The sequence below is a fragment of the Euleptes europaea genome, chromosome 6, assembly GCF_029931775.1.
Source record: "Euleptes europaea isolate rEulEur1 chromosome 6, rEulEur1.hap1, whole genome shotgun sequence".
Taxonomy (NCBI): Eukaryota; Metazoa; Chordata; class Lepidosauria; order Squamata; family Sphaerodactylidae; genus Euleptes; species Euleptes europaea.
The window spans coordinates 56,049,497-56,073,142 of record NC_079317.1 but is presented as its reverse complement, the minus strand read 5'-3'; the positions used below and the strand labels follow the sequence as shown (position 1 = coordinate 56,073,142).

General features: G+C 42.7%; 1 protein-coding gene across 1 annotated transcript in view; it reads right to left on the bottom strand.

Annotated features, from left to right (window-relative positions):
* The window catches only part of SLC10A1 (solute carrier family 10 member 1), a 50,615-nt gene that overhangs the window by 373 nt on the left and 26,596 nt on the right, over positions 1–23,646 (bottom strand). The window contains 4 exon segments of the mRNA XM_056851905.1: positions 1,705–1,889; positions 5,117–5,295; positions 7,218–7,428; positions 9,908–10,337. Of these exon segments, the coding sequence (XP_056707883.1) occupies positions 1,705–1,889; positions 5,117–5,295; positions 7,218–7,428; positions 9,908–10,337 (1,005 nt within the window).

Below are 23,646 nucleotides of genomic sequence, written 5' to 3'. Positions count from 1 at the left end.
ACTCAGCCTTAGCATTGGATCTGTGAGTACACTGCGAAGAGGTGACGACATGCATACCCAATCCTGTTTCCAAACCCTCCCCCATACAGTGTGGCTTGAATTCTAAGCCTTGCTTCCATTTACACCCCTTTCTCCATTGCAGAGGTGGCCTTTTGCTGTGTGGTGCTTTTCTCTGGTGCTAGTTGGTGTTTAGTTCCTTGAAAGCTGCTGGTCTTGAATCAGCAGAAGCTCCTAGAACCAGAGGAAAGTGACACACAAGTGGAAGTGTGGCTTAGGATCCGAGCCCATAAGCTCTTAGGGGCTTTGTCTACTTCGTACCAGGAAAGATCTTTGGTGGGCACTTGATTAGAATAGGAAGAAGCTTTCCATTCTAATAAGTCTCTCCACAGCCCCCTCAAAGAGATCCAAGTACTTATATTTAATTGACATATTGCTATAACTTAAAATCAGTGATTGCAATATCGCTGATGCCTAAACTTTAGTGATATGTCAATTGATGATTTTTTTAAAAAAACGAGTGCGACAAGGCAAGTGGTGCAGAAATTGATGGGGACCTGCAAAAGATGTGCATCTTCCCATCTACATAGTGTATGGCGTACAAACACATTGCAGTCTTTCCCAAAAGATTGGGTCAAACCAGGTTTGGAAAGAGTGAGCAAAGCAGGAGAAAATCTGGATACTTGACAATTAGGGGACAATACCATGTGGATGCTAAAAGAAAAATCTAGTTTTGAATACCAAACTGGAGCACAGTTGCCACATACATGGAAGCTGCTGGAAATGTTTGCATGTGGCAGAGTTACTTAGAACCTGGAGTATTTCCACATCATTGTGGATGCTCAGTATTTGAATTGTTTTCATCTTGGATCCAGCTGGAAGTAGTGGTGTGACAACATTATAAATATGCTGTCTCAAGTAGGATAACTGGCAGCAGTGAAGGAGGGACAGGTGGGAACATTCATCTTAACTAACATCCCTTTATAGTACAGGCACTGTTGACATTTTTCCAAAATCTCCACAACCAGAAATTTGTTTTATAAAATAAACTTTTTGTATCCTGGGTGTCTGAATCAGGTTTGCCAACTTTTTAATCAGCCACTGTAGCTATGATTTAATCCAGTTAAGTCTTCAAGTCAAAGAATCATAAGATTTGGAAAGGGCCATACAGGCCATCTAGTCCAACCCCCTGCTCAATGCAGGATCAGCCTAGAGCATCCCTGACAAGTGTTTGTCCAGCCTCTGCTTAATGACTGCCACTCACCTCCTCCCTAGGTAGCAGATTCCACTGCTGAACAACTCTTACTGTAAAAACTTTTTCCTAATATCTAGCCAGTACCTCTCCGCCTGCAATTTAAACTCATTATTGTGAGTCCTATGCTGCAACAGGAACAGTTCCCTGCCCTCCTCTAAGTGACAGCGCTTCAAATACTTAAAGTGAGCAATCATGTATTAGCAGATGGTAAGGTTCGTATACTCTGACTTGGATGGCCCAGGCTAGCTCGATCTCATTAGATCTCGGAAACTAAGTAGGGTCAGCCCTGGTTAGTATTTTAGTGCAACCATATTCTGACACAGAGCTCACAGCATTCAGTCTTAGAAACAAAACAGCATGTGATGTAATGGGTATATAAAAAGCTTATAAAGTAATATGGGGATTTACAATTGATAATGGAGCAAGAGATGTTTTCTCAAGGTTGTACTTGCCCTTCTGTTTTGTATTTCTGAAGATCACAACAAGGAGGAGCCCTTCTCCCAGTTGAAATATGATATACAGAAGAGGAAAGATGAAGAGGGGTCCAATAACTTCAGGGGCAAAAGCCAGCTTGAGAATGGTGGAACAGAGCTGCACATTTTGGCAGCCAGTCTCCATGCAGATTGTCCTCCTGCACCTATCCAGGAAACAGTCACATACAGTCCTGCGTTACACGGGGTATATTCTTACATGCACCATTTTGGCATATTGTGACCAGTTTTCAGAATTATCCAAGCAAGTTTTTGTTTGTTTGTACTAATGAAATGCTCAAGTTGTTATTTTTCTTTTAATCAGGCAGAATTGAGAATGGGAGCAATGCTTTTGTCTCAGTCACTTCATGGCTGTACGGAGGCCTTGAAACATAGGGTGACACCAGATGAAGGATTCAGTTGCTGCTTTCAAGCAAAGGGAAATTTGCTAGGTAACACCATTTGTCAGACTACTCCTGTATATAATCAGAGAGTCCTGTAAACATCATACAATACAGAATTTCTAAACTAGAAAAGAATGTGTTGCCTGCTATAGAACCATTAATGTAAGAATTCAGGCATTTGCTAAAAAGAAAGCAAGATGCTAGTCCTCATGATTCTGAAGGAAACTTGATTAAAACTGCTGATTGAGGGATTCAGACCCTAAAATGTGGATGTGGATACCTGGTGAGTTATGCAAATAAAATATCTTTATATTGTATATAATGTTTCATAAGGCCTTAGAAATCACGGAAACTTTCACGTTACTGCCAATCCCAACTATCTCATAGGCACTGACCCTGCTTTCCCTGTCAAAACATTCCAAGTTATGTGAAAAACCAGCTGTTGATTGGTCTTATTTTGTGAACATGTGCAACAATCTGATCAGCATCAGTTTTGCCTTACCAAAAATATCTTAATTACTGTTACATCTATGTGTCTTGGCATTACAGAGCCCTTTTGGTAGCTGATGACTATATCAAAACAGCTAAACAGAACTCACAATAAAACATAATTAAAACCATCATCTTAAAACATTAAAAACAAACCCAGAGCAGTAGAATAGAAAGGCAAACAACTGTAATTAAAACTCTTCTTACTTCACCCTAAATGCTTTCTGGAATCAACTGGGTTTTATCTTTTTTCTTAAAAACGGAGTAAGCTGATCTGTCAAGCATCCCTGGGCAGGAAATTCTATGGAAGGACCCTTGTGCTGAGAAAATCCTGTTAATCTAATGTCCAGAAAAGATAGGACGCAGACATAGCAAAGCCGCACCTCCAAGTTTCTTAAGGTATTTGCCAGAGGAGGTTACACAGCTGCACACTGACCAAAACACTCTGGTATCTTCATTTTCATTTCACTTAGGGATCTGACAGTTAAGAGTGACAATTTGAATAGTGCCACAAGCTGAACCAGTAACCCTTTCCTTCATTATCTGTGTCATATGTTGCCAGTGGCTCACTCCTGCTAATAAGTAGGCTGCTGCATTTTGAACTGACATTTCCCAGCGGTTTTCAAAGGTAGGACCATGTACAGTAGTTGCAGCCTGGGCTATTGACACCAAGGCATAAACATGGTGACCAGGTGTGGCATCCAAATCTGTTTGCTGCCTGGGTTTCTAGGGCTAATGGCAGAATCTGAAACACACCCGAGATGTACACCTTGATTTCAGGTGAAATGCAGTCACGCACAGCACAGGAGAACTACCACCTCCCAGAACAACCATGCGGCTTGAATAGACTGCTTCCTTTTATTCACCCTCATGGAGTTCATCATGGACACTGGGGCTTACAACAACACTTTTCTACTGAAAATGGAGCAATAGAGGAGGCATGAGCTTACTCTGAAACCTCACTCCAGATGACTTCTCCCAATTTCATATAGAATTTATAGGTGTTAGAAAGCAAGAAGAACAAGACTGAACCCTGCAGAGCTTATTGAAGAAATACAGGCGGAAGAGGAGCAGTTTTCCAACATTAGGTCCTGTCTGATTAGTACATTTGCTTTGTATCAAATGGTGCTTCCAATTTCCAGATAAGCCAGAGGGATACCATGACTAATGGTACTGAAAGCACCTAAAAGGTCCAGTGGAATCAATGGGTCATACGCCCCCAACTACCCAGGGCTGGATCTAGGGGGAGCAGGTGCCCCAGATGGTGGGCAGAGAGGGGGCAGCGGCAGCCAGATCAGAGGCTCAATTGCCCAGAAGAGATGGTTCATTACACAGTGTGGGTGCCCCATTCCCGTGATTAGGCTGCTACTAGGAGGTGGGGGGAAGGGAGAGGGAGACCTCGGGCCTAAGAGGGGAGTCACAGCCCTTGGAAAGGCAGAAGCTGCGGCAGTTAGTTGGGCGAGACTATGATGAGCAAAGAGGGGAGCTAAAGGTTCCTGAGGAGATGTTGAAGGATGTCAAGTTTTATGCAGTGGGAGACATAGACCCCCAGGTAACCTTAGCCTCACTAATCTCCCTCCTTTCCCTGGCTGAAGCACCGTCTACTCTTCCACCTGAAGGACCTTCCAATTCTTTATCTTCCTTGCCTCCCCGCCCTCTTCAAGGACCACGTGTTGACAGCAGCCAGCATAGACTTTGGCAGCACTTTGCATACATGACTATAGTTTTATATGAGTTTAGATTGATGCATAGAATCATAGAGTTGGAAGGGACCACCAGGGTCATCTAGTCCAATCCCCTGCACAATGCAGGAAATTCATAACTACCTCCCCAGTGACCCCCACTCCATGTCCAGAAGATGGCCAAGATGCCCTCCCTCTCATCATCTGCTTAAGGTTATAGAATCAGCATTGCTGACAGATGGCTATCCAACCTCTTCTTAAAAACCTCCAGAGAAGGAGCACTCACCACCTCCCGAGGAAGCCTGTTCCACTGAGGAACCACTCTGACAGTTAGAAAATTCTTCCTAATGTCTAGACAGAAACTCTCTTGATTTAATTTCAACCCATTGGTTCTGGTCCGACCTTCTGGGGCAACAGAAAACAACTCAGTACTCCCCTCTATGATAGCCCTTCAAGTACTTAAAGATGGCTATCATATCCCCTCTCAGCCTTCTCCTCTTCAGGCTAAACATACCCAGCTCCTTCAACCTTTCCTCATAGGACTTGGTCTCCAGACCCCTCACCATCTTTGTTGCCCTCCTTTGGATCTGCTTTAAATGGACACAAGTGATTTGTTTTTAGATACAAGTCATTTTTAAAAAGACACCATTGTTACCTGTCTGGGGTCCTTCAATGCAGAAAGGCAGGCTAGAAATGCCCTATCTAAACAACCAAACTCAGACCAAATACCCAGCACATACTGCCTCTATATATGCTATTGGAGTCAGTCCCTGCCTTAAGAGCTCCCAGGCAAAACGAACTGAGCTTAGAAGGACATACTGATCACTGAGGTTGAACAATGCAGATAGGGTTTAGCCCAAGGAGAAGCCAATAAACGGCATTAAAGCAGATGTTCCCAGCAGGCGTGGAGAGAAGACGATCAATATGCTTCTTCCAACATTGATCACTGACAGAGCAATTATTGGGATAGATGATAGAAGCAGAATAATCATACCTGCCTGAAAATACAAGAGGAAAACCGGACAGCTCCTTTCAGTATTAGCCAAAATGTCTGGAAGCAGCTATTAAATGCATACAGTTCCATGTATTGCAGTCCCAGAACAAAACAGTGACTGACTGGCTCAAGGCCACCTTGCGAGCTTCAGAGCTGAATGTGCTTGGACCTAAATTCCCCCAGTCCTAGTCTAACACTCTTTAACTGTGACACCACAAGGCTTCTAAGAGATTTGCTGTTCATAATGTGGAACTCTCATGGCATGCACAAATCAAAAATTCAAAAGGATAATTATGGATTAAGTCTTATATTAACTGAGTTATTAAAAACCCCTGTTACAGAAGACCAAGTATGGACTTGATTGCAGCTCCACTAGAAATGAAAAAGATCGGTGTGCTCTGCTATGCGCTTCCAGCATTTAAATCTGCCCATGTGGTACATTTTTATTCAATCCATGTTTTGGGGTGTGACACCATCAGTAAATCATTTTATATTGAGCTTCTATTATAGAATAAATTTGAAGATGTATTTTTAATCAGCTCGACTCCTGTCAGAGATTGTAATTCCTCTCCCATAATATCATTTAAAAAGTGTCTTCTTTTGTCTAGCTAGATTCGAGTCCAGGAGTACCTTAGAGACCAACAAGACTTTTGGAATATGAGCTTTCGAGAGTCAAAGCTCTCTTCATCAGATACCTCAAAAATCTTGTTGGTCTCTAAGGTGCTACTGGACTCGAATCTAGCTGTTCTACTGCAGACCAACACAGCTATCCTTTGAAACTATTCTTTTGTCTACTTTGCTTACTTTATTATTAACTACCACATCCTCATAGGTTGAGTTGGTGTAATCTTAACAAAAAAAACCCTAACTTTTGTGTTAAAAAATGCCTTATCTGGAGATCTTGGGTTGGAGCCCATGAAAATTTTCCGCTACTAGTAGAGGGAGTTGATGTTTGCTGATTACCCCTACTGTAATCCTCTGACACCCCTATGCTGTTTCTGGGGGTCCTCTATCCCCCAGGAGCAGCATTGAAGGGGGTTTTATGCTGCAGATGAAGGTTTAAGAAGTCCAAGTCCACCAGTGGACATTCCAAGCAGAGATTTTCTATGGGACCGAAACTATATAAACCTGGGTGGGCACCAAAAGTTAATGTCTGATGATCTTTCTTTCTAGTCAGAAATGCAATGAATTTGTACATAAAAGTCAGAGGGAGTTTCAAAGCAGGATAATTCTCATCTAGTCACATGGATTGGGTTGGATCCAGATATCCTTGGGTGCAAGGCACATGGATTGTTGCGGCATTCCCTTCTCCTCAGCAGTCCCTTCAGACCCAGGAAGGATGATTCTTGGGGTCATGGGTCCCATGTGGATGATAGCCACACAGGTGGGGGGGGGGGCTGCACTAAGAAAGGAGAAGGGGCAAAATTGCTTCCTCTTCTCTCTTCTGCAAATGCAGCTTTGCTGAGTGGAATCAAGTTTCCTGGGTCAGAAAGGACTCCAGTATAAGGGAAATGCCATGAAGATCTGCATCTACCAGTGCTTTCCACTGACCAAATGCTGAACCAGTTGTTACTCGTTACCTGGAAATATGGGCATGCACTGTACTGACCAAAGTTTGAAAGCCTTCCTCCAGCCTAAGGAAACTTCCTTCATCTTGAAGATGGAATTGCAACTTAAGTTGAAGGAACACTCCATAGGCTGTAGGAACTTCCTCCATCCCAAAGTTGGATACATGCCATAGTATGCACTCATGCCTTTAATAATAGATATTTCAAATGCACAGAACACTTCAACAGCATAAAACTGCTCAGTTCAGAATAAAAGCATAATTTTAGGACAATTTAAATTCTACAAAACAAAGATATTCAAATCAAGGGGCTCCTACCTTTGCATTTTGCTTTAAATTTGCTCCCTTCTCCCACTTACCTTAACAAGGAGGCGAGCACACTGAGGCTTCTTTTCATTTAAGAAGATGCCCAGAGCACAGGGGATAAGTGTCATGACCAGGGAAATAACAATTCCTTTGTAAGGCACTTTGCTCTCCAGATTACCGTGGTATAAGCCTTTAGTGTAGAGATACAACAGAAGAGGCATCAGACCAAGGGCCAAGAGTGTTGAGCATGCTGTCATCACAATGCTGAGATGGAAAGAGCAACAGTAAAACGAAAGAATTAATTGTAGGATAGTCTTGAGAATGCCTGAGATTTGCCTCACTTTATCCATTGTTGACCCATTAATATACTGGATGCTGGGGCTAGAATTAAACACTGTGAATCAATCAAGGTAAGGTTGTTTTCAGACTCAAGAATACATTCATATCAAGTGATGGCAAGACTGGTTCTATGAATGGACTGTAATAGTGGCAGCTGCAAGAACTTAACCTATTGGTACAAGAATAATGATTTGGTGTAGAATACAGGGAGTCACTAATTTTGTTGCACCTGAGGGAACTTTGGGATTTTGAGAAACAGTAGTGGCCACCCCCTCAAAAAATGGCTGCCGTGAAAAGGCAGGACCAGACATAAAATGACTGCAATGGGGAGTGGCAATCCCAAAACAGGAGCTTCTTCCGAGCCAAATGTTCTTCTATGATGGGAGATCCAAAGGTGATGCCTCCTGGGTTCTTCTGAAACCACACCTGCTCCTATGAGAAGGAGAACCAAGGCTGGTTATTTGCTTTGTGGAAGAGGCCCTTTGGGGAAAAAACAAATGACTACCTGGCAGCCCACCATTCACGGGTGCTTTGCAGGGGATCGCTGGTGTAACAGCTAGTCCATTCTTTAATACTTGGGATGTGCAGTACTAGAATCACTGAGATTATTATTTCCCTTATCAGATTGTCGTGTCCTGTTTCTTGTGTTCTATCTAGCTTATAGTATTTAAGATTCATCATAATCTACAGTTCTATGGCTTGACTCCTTCCCTAATTTAGAGAGAAGCTGTGACAACTGCCTATGGCTATACATGTGCAAAATTCTGGATACTACTGGATACTACTGTATGTGCATGTGGCAGCTAGTAACTGTATGACTTTTTCTCTTTAAAAGGCCAGAGAAGCCCCCAAATAAACCCTGCATGTGCACAGCACACTAGCATTACCCTTGTAGCAAATGCATGATGTGCACAAGAATAATCAACACAGTACAAAATAACATTCTGAACAGATAAAATGCATATTGCAATCTAATGGGAGAGCAAATCTTTCATTTAAGGATGTATATGTCAAGTTGTGATAAGACAATGTTCTGGGATATATGATAGCTATCTCAGTTCTAGCTATTGATGCCGAAAGTTCAGAAACTTCTCTAAGAAACACACTGGCTGTTTCCACGCCTCCTGCTGCTCTCATTGTTTGCCTACAAGGAGCGGCTGAGGGCCCAGGATGAGCTGAGCTTCACGGGCGGCTCCAGAGGTTGGCAATGTAGGGCAGCTGCCAGGATTCTGAAAACAGGGTTCCCCCACAGCAGAGGTCAGAAGGACCTGGACAAAACTCAAACAAAAGCATCACATGGCATTCTCCCCTAACATTAAATAGGCTTGCTTTTCCCCTTGCACCATTATCTGTGCAGAGAAGTCATTTCAGGGATTTCCTTCGCTCCTTATTTACTCATTTTTGGTTTCAGTGGTGGGAATAAAACAATACATTTCAGCAGGAGGCAAGGTTCACTGCAAAGTCCAGAGGCCTACTCTTGGATTTATTCAGGATTAAATTGCATCAAGCAGTGTTTTAATAGGATTTGTAACAGTTACCTTTTATGCCTCATAATTACTAGAGAGGTAAGTGCTCCAGAAAATGACTGTGTTACTCATATACCTCTCCACAGCTTCCCTATATTCCTCCCTCCTCCTGGTGAATAACGGAACCCACTGATAAACTCCTGCCAAGTTCACCTGTAAAATAGGAATAACATATTCCTCCTTCCCAGAGTTGCTTGTGATGGTAAGATGATGAAATATTGTGATTCACTCTGAGAAAAGAGCACACAACTGATGACATAGATGCTCATGGTTTGATGTGAAGGGCTAAGTGCTAGCACAAGTGGCCTTCTGTTCCTGAATGTCTTCAGTGCTTTTGATTTACATTACATGATTATTGATCTCTCATTATCAGTGACTGCCTCTTGACCAGGTGAAGGAGAGTATAGAGAAAGAACATATTGAACTCCATGCTAGTTCCCATCAAGCACCATATGCTCCAGATCATACCCTTGTACTCTGAATTAATCTTGAAAGTAACATCTAGAGTTGCCTCATCGCTGGTCCACCGAACCCAACACAACTACTCCAAATGGCGGCACCTTCCCAAGGTCTCAGCCAGAGGGTTTTCTTAGCCCTTCTGCCTGAGATATCATTATGAGACGATATCAGCGATTGAACACAGAACTTTGTTCAGGCAAAGCATGGGCCCTTCCACTAAGCTATGTTCCTTTTCCTACTACTATCTCTGTGTTCCATACAACCATTAAATGGTTTGGATTAGATTCCTTACTTCATCCTTAACCATACACTGGAAGATATATTTTCAGTCAGCCAAGAAACCAGTTAAAGCAGCTGTGCCACTCACTGTCCAGTATCACTTTAGAATATTTAGTATCATTAACGTGTGTACAGCTTACCTGAGGTTCATGTCTCCTTTTGATGCCAGACTGAATACGTTGGAGAGATTTCCTCCTGGGCAACAGCCACAGATGAGTACAGCCAATGCCTCAACAGGGTTCAGCTGGAAGAACTTACCCAGGCCAAATGCTGTCAAGGGCATGACTCCATACTGGGCTACCACAGCAATAGCTACCCCTTTGGGTTTCCAGAAATGAGCCTTGATCTTGGATATCTCCATGGTACAACCCAGTGATATCATGACAATGATGAGAACAACAATCAGAACACCATTCAGGGCATAGTCAGTAGCCCTTTGGCCAAAGGCAAATGGAAAGGTGAAATTAGGTAGAAAGACATTGTCTGATGATATTGGCTTCCAGTATTCTGAGGTGTTATAGGTATCACTAGTGTCAGCTGCTGAGGAAGGAATCTTAGCCATCATTCGCCCTGCAGGAGTTGACAAAGGAAGGAATCCAGTTGAAATTCTTGAAGTTGTGCACAAGGTTGTGCCTACAGTCATTGTAGTGATTCTGTGAGTAAGAAAAGCTCTTTGCATATGCTGAGAAAGACTCTAATATGACCCAGTTCTTCAACAGAAGAAGGAGAGTTGGTTTTTATATGCCAACTTTCTCTACCTTTTAAGGGGAATCAAACCGGCTTACAATCTCATTCCCTTCCTCTCCCCATAACAGACACCTTGTGAGGTAGGTGGGGCTGATGTTAAAAACAGGTTCAGTGATTTAGTGCACAAAGTATAGTCACAAAGCCCCCTATAAGTACATGGAAAACATTTTCTAGGGTCTTTAATTGATTTGCATAGATTAAAGGTTATGGACAAGGATATCTCTGCATTTGTGGAGAGCAATTCTTTCAGTAGTTAATTAAAAGCATGAAAATTAAATGCATATCCCTGCTCTAAGCAATCCATTAAAAGGTTTCCTATGGGATAAAGAATTTTATGAACAGATTGATGGAGTAGCTATGGGAAGTCCACTCAGTCCAGTAAAAGCAAACTTTTACATGGAATATTTTGAAAAGACAGCATTAGAATCGGCATCTTACAAACCTACAGTCTGGTTCAGGTTCGTAGATGATACATTTACTATTTGGAGCCATGGTGAAGAAAAATTAATGGACTTTCTAAACCATCTTTATAATATCCATCCAAACATTCAGTTTACCATGGAAAAGGAAATTGAGGGTAAACTCCCATTTCTTGATACCCTTATCATCCGTAAAACAAACTTTCAGTTAGGTCATAAGGTCTACCGGAAACCAACTCACACAGATCGCTACTTACACAAAAACTCCAACCACCACCCCCGACAGAAAAGAGGAATAATCAAAACATTAATGGACCGTGCAAGACGGATCTGTGAACCACAGTTTCCCAGGAAGAAACTAGTCATCTAAATCATGCACTGCTAGCAAACGGCTATTCCAGAAATGAAATCAGAAGTGCCATTAAACCAAACAAAAATCAGAAAACTCAGGAAAAACAGTCTCCCATAGGAAAGGTATTCTTGCCATTTATTAAAGGAGTCACTGATAGGATGGAGAAACTTTTGAAAAAACATAACCTACAAACAGTGTTTAAACCCACCAAGAAAATACAACAGATGCTACGATCAGCAAAAGACAAAAGAGACCCCCTCACCTCTGCAGGAGTATATCGTATACCTTGCAGCTGTGGACAAGTTTACATCGGGACAACAAAACGCAGCATACAAACAAGGATAAAAGAACATGAAAGATACTGCAGACTTGGCCAACCTGAGAAATCAGCAGTGGGTGAACATGGACTGACACAAACAGGACACAGGGTCTTATTCCAAGACACTGAAAGACTGGACAATTCTACCAATTATTTTGTCAGATTGCACAGAGAAGCCATTGAAATTCATAAACATCAGCACAACTTTAACAGAAGAGAGTTTAAGAATGAATAAGGCTTGGCTTTCTGTCCTGAAAACCTCCCGACTAACAAAGACTACAGTCAACAATAGCCATGCAGATTAGCTTTGAATTTCACACATTAACAGATCACTTCAGGATACAATGGTTCCATATTAACATACCACACCCTCATTAACACATTATCTTGATACTTACAGGACAATGATTAGCACATTACCTTTGATACTTTTTGCAGGACAATGATTCAGCTCAATCCAACCCCTTTCTGACTATATATTACTCTTCCTACACACTTGACACTGAGAGACACTGTCCTTCAGTGTTACTCCTCTGAAGATGCCTGCCACAGCTGCTGGTGAAACGTCAGGAAAGAAAATACCAAGACCACGGTTACACAGCCCGGATATCCTACAAGAACCATTAAAAAGTTATTTTGAGTTCTTGGATCATGAAATACAATATGATTGTACCAACCCTATTGGTCAATGTATTAATTAATATATGCACATGAAATGTTAATCATTTGATGATCAGTTCACTGTATTTCTGAGGTGATTAAAATATGTTTCATTTGTATTTAGTACAGCTTCCTTGCTGAGAATGAGCAGATCTTCCATTTTCCCTGATTAAGAATTGAAAGTTTGAATAACCTTATATTAATGGAAGTTGGCTCATACATTCCTTCATTCATTGGCCCTTTTCTGCTAGAATCATAGCCTCAGTTTTGCACACACAAGCATTCTTTCACACAAACACGTTAAATTACAATTTTCAGATAAATTAGTATACCTGTGACTAAAGTCTACTTACAAGGATTGATAATGTGTTGACACTCTCAGGGCAGCCACAACTTGCTTGACCTGTTCATAACTGAGTTCTTCAAGAGGTGAAACTCTGACATCTCAGACTGGAAGAATCCTCCCTCGGTCCTCTAATGCCTAATTATTATAGCTTACTGTGTACAGTGTAGCTCCTGGAAAAGAGAAACGTAGAAGCTTTGTGATGGAGTGATGGTCTTCTTGTTCTCTAATCTCAAGTAATTCCTTAGGGGTTGATTATCTCTTTCCCTGGAATCCTGGAGCTGGGAAAAGTTATAGCACTCTCTCTCTGTCTCTCTCTGTGTGTCTCTCTGTCTCTGTCTGTCTGTCTCTCTCTCTCTGTCTGTCTCTCTCTCTCTGTCTGTCTGTCTCTCTCTCTCTCTCTCTCTCTCTCTCAATTGCTTAATGTCCTTTTCTCGTAGGACAACTATCTCGTAGGACAACTCTCTCTCTCTCTCCTGGAATTGCTTAATGTCCTTTTCTCGTAGGACAACTATCCAGCTCTAATCCTCAACTGCACTAATTTATTCATTTCTATTGAAACTGGACCATACCAGCAAGCCAGCGTTTCAGATGAATTGCTCTGGGAACGTCACTGGTAAGAGGAAGGAATGCGGTAAGCCTTTCTTCTCTGCCTGCTTGCCCTCTTTCCATCACTGCACAGCAGATTTTAAACAATTCTGAATACAGAGGATAGGAAGAAGTTTGGTGTATGGTTAATGCTTGCCAAAATTAGGGGTAACAGCAACAGTAGTGAAGGGCAGTGTGAATTAGTGCTTGGAATAAGACTCTGGAATCTCTTCCCATACTTCCTCTCAGATCCTCCCATTTGTCATGAAAAGAACCATTGATTTCTTTTGTGCGGCTACCATCCCAATTAGTTTGAATCAGAACCAATTCATATCTGACACTGGATGTCATGCAGTTACATTTTTAGGGTTTACAGGAGTACTGTATAATGCAGTCAGTCTTGGTTACCCATATACGATGCTGAGATAATGGAGATCTTCTGCATAATTGTAAGACTCCAGCACCTCGTTGCATTTCTCTCATAAGGAACTTTACTCCAGACATAATCGCGAGTTAAACAGTTTTATTTAAGAAAGCCAGCGAGTTCAGTAGGTCCATTGAGACATAAGGCTAGAATGCAGACATGGGGAAACACCAGTACATTTAAAGGGTACATACAACAGGATTGATTAGTTTCAGGACGTAATACAAAAGGACCGAGTTGAGGCAGAGTTGTCTTGATGGCTTAGGTATAAGGAAACAATACAGAAGGTAACAGCCGGTAACTACTCACTGGCAAAACCATACATGAAACTAATGCGTGAAATAGCTAGGTGATTGCCAGGGCTCCCAGGCATTGTTCCGCGGGGCCTGGTAACACACTAACGATTAGCCGGGCAGGTCTCCATTGAGGTGTAGATGCCGGGGGGGGATGGGCAGAGGCAGAAAGCCTGGAAGCGTTAGCTGACAATAATAAAAAGACTGGATAAATAATTATACCACACACACTGACATGGAATTGCAACAGCAAGAGAATGTTGTCACAGCTCACATAAAGGTGTACAATGCATTTATCTGCTGCCATTTTTATTATTAAGGAAGGAACAAGGACCGCCTCTTCTTTATGAACCTACCCGACCACTCTGGTCATCTTCAGAGGCCCTGCTTTGGGTGCCCATGATATCTGAGGCTACATGGGTGGAAACCTGAGGAAGGCCATTCTTGATTGTGGCACCAAATCTCCTCAGGGAGATTTGTCTGTCTCTCGTTATTGTTTTCTTCCCCCAACAGACTTTTGGTGTTCCTTCACTGACTGGTATTACCCCTCCTCCCTGTTTGTGCGCTTTGTGAGTTTATGTGTTTGTTTGTATTTAATTATTTTACATATTTCATATACATTTGCATTTTGAATGCTTTTTGAATACACAAAGCTGGTGTATACTGAATCAGACCCTATCTCCATCAAAGTCAGTATTGTCTACTCCAGGGGTGGGGAACCTTTTTTCCGCCAAGGGCCATTTGGATATTTACAACATCATTCGCAGGCTATACAAAATTATCAACTTAAAAATTAGCCAACCAAGCCCCAAGCAGGCAGCTGCCCCAGATGACCCCCTCGCACGGGTAAGCAGGCAGGCATCAAACCAGTGGCGCACTTGCCCACCTGGTGGCACAGGATGGTCTGTTGCACCAGCCAGGCGTAGCCATCCAGCCACACGCCAGAGTTGCTCCTGCTCCGCATGGTCGGGGCCGGATTCTACAGCCGGCTCCTGCTACCTCCGCCTGCAGGGATGAAATGAGGACCCACTGGCTAAGAACTCACCTCCCCCTGCGCATTCTGGCCCTGCCTCCTTTAACCCCTCCATTGTTGCCACTTCTGCCCCCAGCCCTCTTGTAGTACAGAAGGAATACGTTTCTCCATGGCCTGGGTAGGAAAGGGTTAACACGGTTTCTTAGGCAGTCCTAGCAGCTTCATAGCTAACTACTCTTCTGCAAGGTGGGGAAAAGGTTCCTTTTCTCAGCAAAACAAACTCATATCTGCCTTGAATAGAGGCTACTGTCCTTCAGTGTTACTCCTCTGAAGATGCCTGCCACAGCTGCTGGCGAAAACGTCAGGAAAGAAAATACCAAGACCACGGTTACACAGCCCGGATAACCTACAAGAACCAAAGAGGCTATTCCTGTCCGCGGGAGGGGGTGGATCACCAATCTTATATCCTTCTGAGCTAGAGATCTGCCAGGACCCACAAAGGGCCAAATGATTTTGCAAGCCTTAAACGGCCCCTGGCCTAATGTTCCTCACCCCTGGTCTACGCAGACTGGCAGCAGCTCTCCATGATCTTTAGGTAGAGATACTAGGTAGAAAAACTAAGATTTTATTTGTGTGTTTGTTTATAACTAGGTTTATGACCAGAATGACTATTTGCTCACTCTTTATTTAAACAATTGGCTTCCAAGTGGTGCAGCTGTTACAGGTCTGTGGAGGGAGCTACAACTCCCATCAGGCTTTGCAAAAACACATATGTGGGAAATGCTGCCAACTGCACTGTATTGGTCTGTTTGAATACACTAAAAAAAATATCACACTGATCACACTTGAGCTGTTCATGAACAGCCCATCAAAAATTTGGCTCCCTCCTCTCAACCAGCAAGATCAATGGGAGCTGAACCTGACCTATTCCTCCCATGTAGGCAGTAAAATAACATTGCTCAGGGAAGGACTGGGAAGTTAAAGTGGCCCAGAAACAAGATGGCTGAATGACCATTGCAGTTCTACAAGCTAGCGCTGCAGGAGCCACTCCTGTCAGACCTGGCCAGTGAGTAGGGATGCCACACTTTTTTATTGAAGGGTCTCCCCACTAGTCCTCACCTCTAGGGTTGCCAACCTCCAGGTACTAGCTGAAGATCTTCTGCTATTATTGTTAGGATCTGAAACTCACTTAATTATCTGCTACCATTCAGAGTGATGGATCTTGTTTTGGCTTATTGAAAATAAAGGTTAGTCACACACAAAAATACCACAGAGTCGTTTTCTTAATCAAATCAATTCTTTACTAACTAATCTCAAAGGTAAGGTACATGGATTAAACAATAAACTTCCTACATAGCTAAGTTTCCTAGCCTTGCTAGACTCCTCTAGCAGTTACTACACTTACTCACGAGTAGCCATTCTCACAGGGAGAATGTGCTCCTCCATGCTTGCAGGTTAGTAACTTACAAGTAACTGGGATACAGTTTCTCTTTCAAACAAAGGATATACCAAAGCAGTAAAATGTAGATTACTTTGCCTACGTGACCATATGACATGAATGCAATGGTGATCTGATCTTCCTGACCATTTGGCTAATTAACCCTTTGACTGTCTGACATGTAACGAATCTATCTATCTAAGACCCAACAATTATAACTGACCTCGAGCCGATAGAGATCAGTTCACCTGGAGAAAATGGCCGCTTTGGCAATTTGGAGTATATGGCACTGAAGTCCCTCCCCTCCCCAAACCCTGCCCTCCTCAGGCTCTGCCCCCAAAACCTCCCACCGGTGGTGAAGAGGGACCTGGCAACGCTACTCACCTATGGGGCAGGTGGGAGAACAGTGAAGAGTGGAAATGATATTCTGCTACATGCTGACATCACATCCAGGCTACATGCTGACATCAAACCCAGATGTGATGTCAGTGCATCTGTTGACATTCTAGAAACTCTATTGTGATAGAGTTTCTAGAGTGTCATCAGATACCACATCCAGGTTTTAGCATGGATGTGATGTAGGCACATGGTGGAACATCGTTTCTGCCTCTTGCCCTGCTGCTGAAGCATTCCTACCAGTGGCACCAACAAGAGTGGTCAGATCACACATGGCTTCCTCTGCTGTACTGTCTGTTGGCTGTGATGCAAGGGGAGGCCATGGATGAGCCAACAGCCCTCTCTGATGCTGCTGACCACATCTGAACTGAGTGGCTCCTGGGGCTCAACCATGCTTGCTCCTGGCTGGAAGGGCCCTCCAAGGCCCATTAGAATTTTTTCCTATTAAATAAAATGGCCAGTCTACCCCTGGTATTGCTTCCAGATGATGGGATATATCTATACACTATAAATTTGTTAAATACATGGGGCCTGGAATACAGGCTTCATATAAAAACATCAGTTACAAAAATCTCATACAGTTAATATACATTCAATATAAATGACCAATATAGCACCATACGTGTTTCAGCCTAAATACGCCTTCCTCAGTGGTCATAAATATACAGCATGATTATTTTAAAAAATCTGGAAGTGAACCTTATGAGGTATTTTTATCTTATTAATTTATGTGGTTTGATGTAAGTTCTTAACCCAAAGCTTGGGTCTTGCTACATGGAAAATTGCTCACACACCAATCTGGTATAGAACTATCAATGTTTCCAGATGTGTGTACATCAATCAGTGATAAATTGCATTGGCCAGAATGGTCCAGGATAGATCACTGGTGATGGATTGGAGAAGTTTGAACTGGGAGCATTACCTGACCTTCTGTGCCATTTGTTCAATAAGTTACTTCTGATTAATGATCAGTTTCTTCAGTCTTTTTTCTTACTATATTGGGTTGGTATTTTAACTTTAAAACTGCTAGATGTACATCTTTTGCTACATTCATACCCGGAACTGGCTTGAGGCATAGGAATGGAGACACTTACTGTATGGATTTTTCCAAATTCATATAAAATTGTAGCAGAATTGATTTTTCAGTTCTTCTTTTGTCGCCTTGGCGAATTTGATGGACCTCTTTTGTATTTAAAGTTCTCCCATCTGTACATCAGAGTCATTGTGCCAATCTAATAAAATGGAGTTGGGAAACTGGGTTGAATATATGATGCTTATGACTTGAGGCCTGTGAAAATTCACAGGGAAAGCAATATGTGTGGGGAAACTGGTATGTAGGGGCTGGGACTGGGCCCAGAGGACTCATCATGACACAAGATTCATGTCCTCTGAATCCAGTTCCTTCCCACCGCACAATCCTTTAAACTCCAGGATGAAGGAAAAGAAGGATCAGGTCATTTGAACACTTTCTACAACCCAAACTCCAAGCCCAGCTGGCTGAAAGGGAGCACCTTACATTGAATGCACTTCATTGGTTAAAAAGTTCAGAAAGATCCCAGGTTACTTTGTACTGTAACCCTTTTTTACTATTGTGTGATGTCAAGAGAGATGGTCACCTCTGTATAAATCAACCTGACAGTTTAAACATCAGTGTTTGGCCATGTGTGTGTAAAGTGCCGTCAAGTCGCAGCCAACTTATGGCGACCCCTTTTTGGGGTTTTCATGGCAAGAGACTATCAGAGGTGGTTTGCCAGTGCCTTCCTCTGCACAGCAACTCTGGTATTCCTTGGTGGTCTCCCATCCAAATACTAACCAGGGCTGACCCTGCTTAGCTTCTGAGATCTGACGAGATCAGGCTAGCCTGGGCCATCCAGGCCATGGCATAAATTTAAAGCAATACCCTGTTTCCTGATGTGTCAGCCAAGTGTTAAAGAATAACACAGGGAGAGTTCCATATCAAACACTTACAAACTCTTCCTTCCGCTGTTCCCAAGATAAGATGAAGGGCTTGAGATTGCACCTCTGCAATTCAAAGCAATCTGACTTAACTACCCTAAGTGATGTCAGATGGGAGGAGGGAATCTTGCTCCTCTTTGAGAATCATCTTTTGGATCATATTCTTGATTGGCTCACACAGGTCTGGGGGAGGGTCAGTGGTCCAGTTTCCTATAAAATTAGCCTATAACCATCTGGCACACATTTCTCCAAACATGACCAAATAAGTTATCCGGGCTGTGTAACCGTGGTCTTGGAATTTTCTTTCCTGACGTTTCGCCAGCAACTGTGGCAGGCATCTTCAGAGTAGTAACACTGAAGGACAGTGTCTCTCAGTGTCAAGGGTGTAGGAAGAGTAATATATAGTCAGAAAGGGGTTGGGTTTGAGCTGAGTATTGTCCTGCAAAAGTATTGTCCTGTAAGTATCAAGATAATGTGCTAATGAGGGTATGGTATGTTAATATGGAACCATTGTATCCTGAAGTGATCTGTTAATGTGTGTAATCCAAAGCTAATCTGTATGGCTATTGTTGAATGTTGTCTTTGTCTGGAGGTTTTTCAGGGCAGGAAGCCAAGCCTTATTCATTCTTAAACTCTCCTCTTTTCTGTTAAAGTTGTGCTGATGTTTATGAATTTCAATGGCTTCTCTGTGCAATCTGACAAAATAGTTGGTAGAATTGTCCAGTCTTTCAGTGTCTTGGAATAAGACCCTGTGTCCTGTTTGTGTCAGTCCATGTTCAGCCACTGCTGATTTCTCAGGTTGGCCAAGTCTGCAGTATCTTTCATGTTCTTTTATCCTTGTTTGTATGCTGCGTTTTGTGGTCCCGATGTAAACTTCTCCACAGCTGCAAGGTATACGATATACTCCTGCAGAGGTGAGGGGGTCTCTTTTGTCTTTTGCTGATCGTAGCATTTGTTGTATTTTCTTGGTGGGTTTAAACACTGTTTGTAGGTTATGTTTTTTCAAAAGTTTCTCCATCCTATCAGTGACTCCTTTAATAAATGGCAAGAATACCTTTCCTATGGGAGACTGTTTTTCTTGAGTTTTCTGATTTTTGTTTGGTTTAATGGCCCTTCTGATTTCATTCTTGGAGTAGCCGTTTGCTAGCAGTGCGTGATTTAGATGATTAGTTTCTTCCTTGAGAAACTGTGGTTCACAGATCCGTCTTGCACGGTCCATTAATGTTTTGATTATTCCTCTTTTCTGTCGGGGGTGGTGGTTGGAGTTTTTGTGTAAAGTAGTTTACACAAAAACTCCAACCACCACCCCCGACAGAAAAGAGGAATAATCAAAACATTAATGGACCGTGCAAGACGGATCTGTGAACCACAGTTTCTCAAGGAAGAAACTAATCATCTAAATCACGCACTGCTAGCAAACGGCTACTCCAAGAATGAAATCAGAAGGGCCATTAAACCAAACAAAAATCAGAAAACTCAAGAAAAACAGTCTCCCATAGGAAAGGTATTCTTGCCATTTATTAAAGGAGTCACTGATAGGATGGAGAAACTTTTGAAAAAACATAACCTACAAACAGTGTTTAAACCCACCAAGAAAATACAACAAATGCTACGATCAGCAAAAGACAAAAGAGACCCCCTCACCTCTGCAGGAGTATATCGTATACCTTGCAGCTGTGGAGAAGTTTACATCGGGACCACAAAACGCAGCATACAAACAAGGATAAAAGAACATGAAAGATACTGCAGACTTGGCCAACCTGAGAAATCAGCAGTGGCTGAACATGGACTGACACAAACAGGACACAGGGTCTTATTCCAAGACACTGAAAGACTGGACAATTCTACCAACTATTTTGTCAGATTGCACAGAGAAGCCATTGAAATTCATAAACATCAGCACAACTTTAACAGAAAAGAGGAGAGTTTAAGAATGAATAAGGCTTGGCTTCCTGCCCTGAAAAACCTCCAGACAAAGACAACATTCAACAATAGCCATACAGATTAGCTTTGGATTACACACATTAACAGATCACTTCAGGATACAATGGTTCCATATTAACATACCATACCCTCATTAGCACATTATCTTGATACTTACAGGACAATACTTTTGCAGGACAATACTCAGCTCAAACCCAACCCCTTTCTGACTATATATTACTCTTCCTACACCCTTGACACTGAGAGACACTGTCCTTCAGTGTTACTACTCTGAAGATGCCTGCCACAGTTGCTGGCGAAACGTCAGGAAAGAAAATTCCAAGACCACGGTTACACAGCCCGGATAACCTACAAGAACCAATGAACTCTGACCGTGAAAGCCTTCGACAATATTATGACCAAATAACATCATCAGGACCAGTAATGGGCCAGGGACCATCTTGCTACATCTCCTACCTGCTGCTTTGTTACTTATGCTGATTTGAAGATGTTGTAACCTTCATGTGTGTACGTGTATGTTAGGAAGCTAGACTTTGTTATTTTATTGTGCTTGCTTGCCCTTTGCCCTATGCTTATGCTTTTCAATAAAGCGTGTTGCTTTTATTGGTATGTGCTACTGCATGTGTGAGACTCCAAACACAGTTTCAATCAAACAGTCAGAAGGGGATTTATTCCAGGGTCCCAGGTCTGGGACAGGGGAATCAAATCTTCCTTGCAAGGACATGGTGGGTTGGAAATCCCCATATTTGATATGTGGTGGCCTTGAACTGTCTTGATTATCTTGTGTTGTGACTGACATTTTAAAAAGTAAAATTATATGGCCTGTATGTACTAATTGCCCTGACCTGGATAGCTCCAGGCTCGCCTAATCTTGTCAGATCTCAGAAGCTAAGTAGGGTTGACCCTGGCAAGTATTTGGGATGGGAGGCCTCCAAAGAATACCAGGGTTGTGATGTGGAGGCAAGCAATGGCAAACCACCTCTGAACGTCTCTTGCCTTGAAAACCCCACCAGGGGTCACCATAAGTGAGATGTGACTTGAAAGCAAAAAATTATTAATTAATTAATTAAAGGGGAATCAAATGGCAAGGGCCAGGATATTGCATGGCAGAATTATGGCAGCACAGGTGCTCACACCCACTAGCATTTTTTCCTCTAAGGATGGGAGTCGGGGAGTCCTGCTCTTAGTCTGCCATCCCCCAATTTAGGCCCCTGGAATGTCTGGTCTTCTCACTACAAGCAGTAATAGAATATTTATTTATTTAGCTTCTTTATAGCCCACCTTTCTCACTAAAACCCAAGGCAGATTACAGAGTAGAGAAAGAGAAAAATAATGTAATTATACATTATTTTTAATCATACTTTTGCAGGAAAAATGCAATAGGACTAGGAATAAAAAACCTGAATGACAATGACAGTGCAATAGGATTAGGAAGGCAAAATCAAATAACAATGTCAACAGCAAACTGCCCAGGTTGGCATAGCGCAAACAATGCAGAATGTACATTTACGAACGTACAAGGCAATGCAGAACAACTCCGATATGAAGGTGCCCTTCTGTACTGTTCTGTCCCCTTGCAGATTACAAGAACACCCTCCTGACCATTTCTATTTTGCACATTTGGCAGCATGATAGTACTGTGGGAGTCTTCCTGGCCTGGTGTCAGGCAGGCTGTTCCATAAGGTCAGAGCCACCATAGATGGCACATGAGTGGGAAGTTGCCAGTCTTACCAGTTTGCAGGGAGGAATCTTCAAAAAGTTCCGTTCAGATGACTGAAGTTGCCGTGGCAGAGCAGAGTAGGAGAGGGGGGCATGCAGGTAGGCAGGGCCATGAAGGGCTTCATAGGTGATAATCAGTACCTTGAACTGAGCCCAGTAACTGATCAGTAGCCAATGGAGCAACTGCAGGATGGGTAGTGCATGCATTGTGCTGGGCAGCCATGGTCTGTACCAACTGGAGTTTGAGTTGACTTCAAGAGAAGCCCCATAAAGTGCATTATAGTAGTTTAGCCTTGAGGTAACTATAGTATGGATCCACATGGCCAGATCATCCAAGCCAAGGTAGGAGGCCAACTGCCAGACTAGGTGAAGCTGATAGAACACAAGAGTTAAACACATGCCTAATACTCCTGCTGAAATCAATAGGACCTAAAACTTTGGAATTTTGGCTGCTTCCACATGGGGAAGCTCTCAGTTTATTTGGGAGCATACACACATTGTGGCCAACTCATTCATGAAATGTGATTCTCATACATCCCCCCCCCCCCCGATATGCCAAAATAAAGAGAAACCTTATTAAATCTGGCTCATTGGGAAAACTTTGGGTTGGGTGCAGATGCATGGCTGTAGGAACTCTCTAGCCATAGCCTATCTGGGGAGGGTGGTGAAGCTAAGCTTCACACTTCCTCCTACATTTTTCTAGTCCTTTGATGGGCATTTTCTGTTTCACAGTGGAAACGTAGTTGCTAGATTATGAATGCAGGAGCCTCAGTTCCAATGTGACAGAGGAAAGTGGGAAGGCAGGGTGGGAGCTGCAAGGAGTGCAACAAAGTTAGGGTTGTCAATAGGGTTGCCAGTTCCAGGTTGGGAAATGCCTGGAGATTTTTTTGGGGCGGAGCCTGAGGAGGGCGGGGTTTGGGGAGGGACTTCAATGCCACAGGGTCCAATTGCCAAAGCGGCCATTTTCTCCAGTGGAACTGATCTCTATCTGCTGAAGATCAGTTGTAATAGCAGGAGAACTCTAGCTAGTACCTGGAGGCTGGCAACCCTAGGTGTGGATGTTATCCTTACCCACTCCCAGGTCATTTGCTGCTGCTGGTGAAACAAACGATGTCAATTCATAATGTGTCTCTTTCACTCTGAAGGATCAACATAGCAAGAATTATTGCAGAGATGGAAAAATGCAACATACCTGATGTTACAGAAATCCTTGTTTTTCAGTCTCCGCTGAGAAATATGCATTTTGAGTAGTTACTGATCAGATTTCTCCTCCTGACTTGATGTGAGGACTCTTTCCAAGTCCCAAAC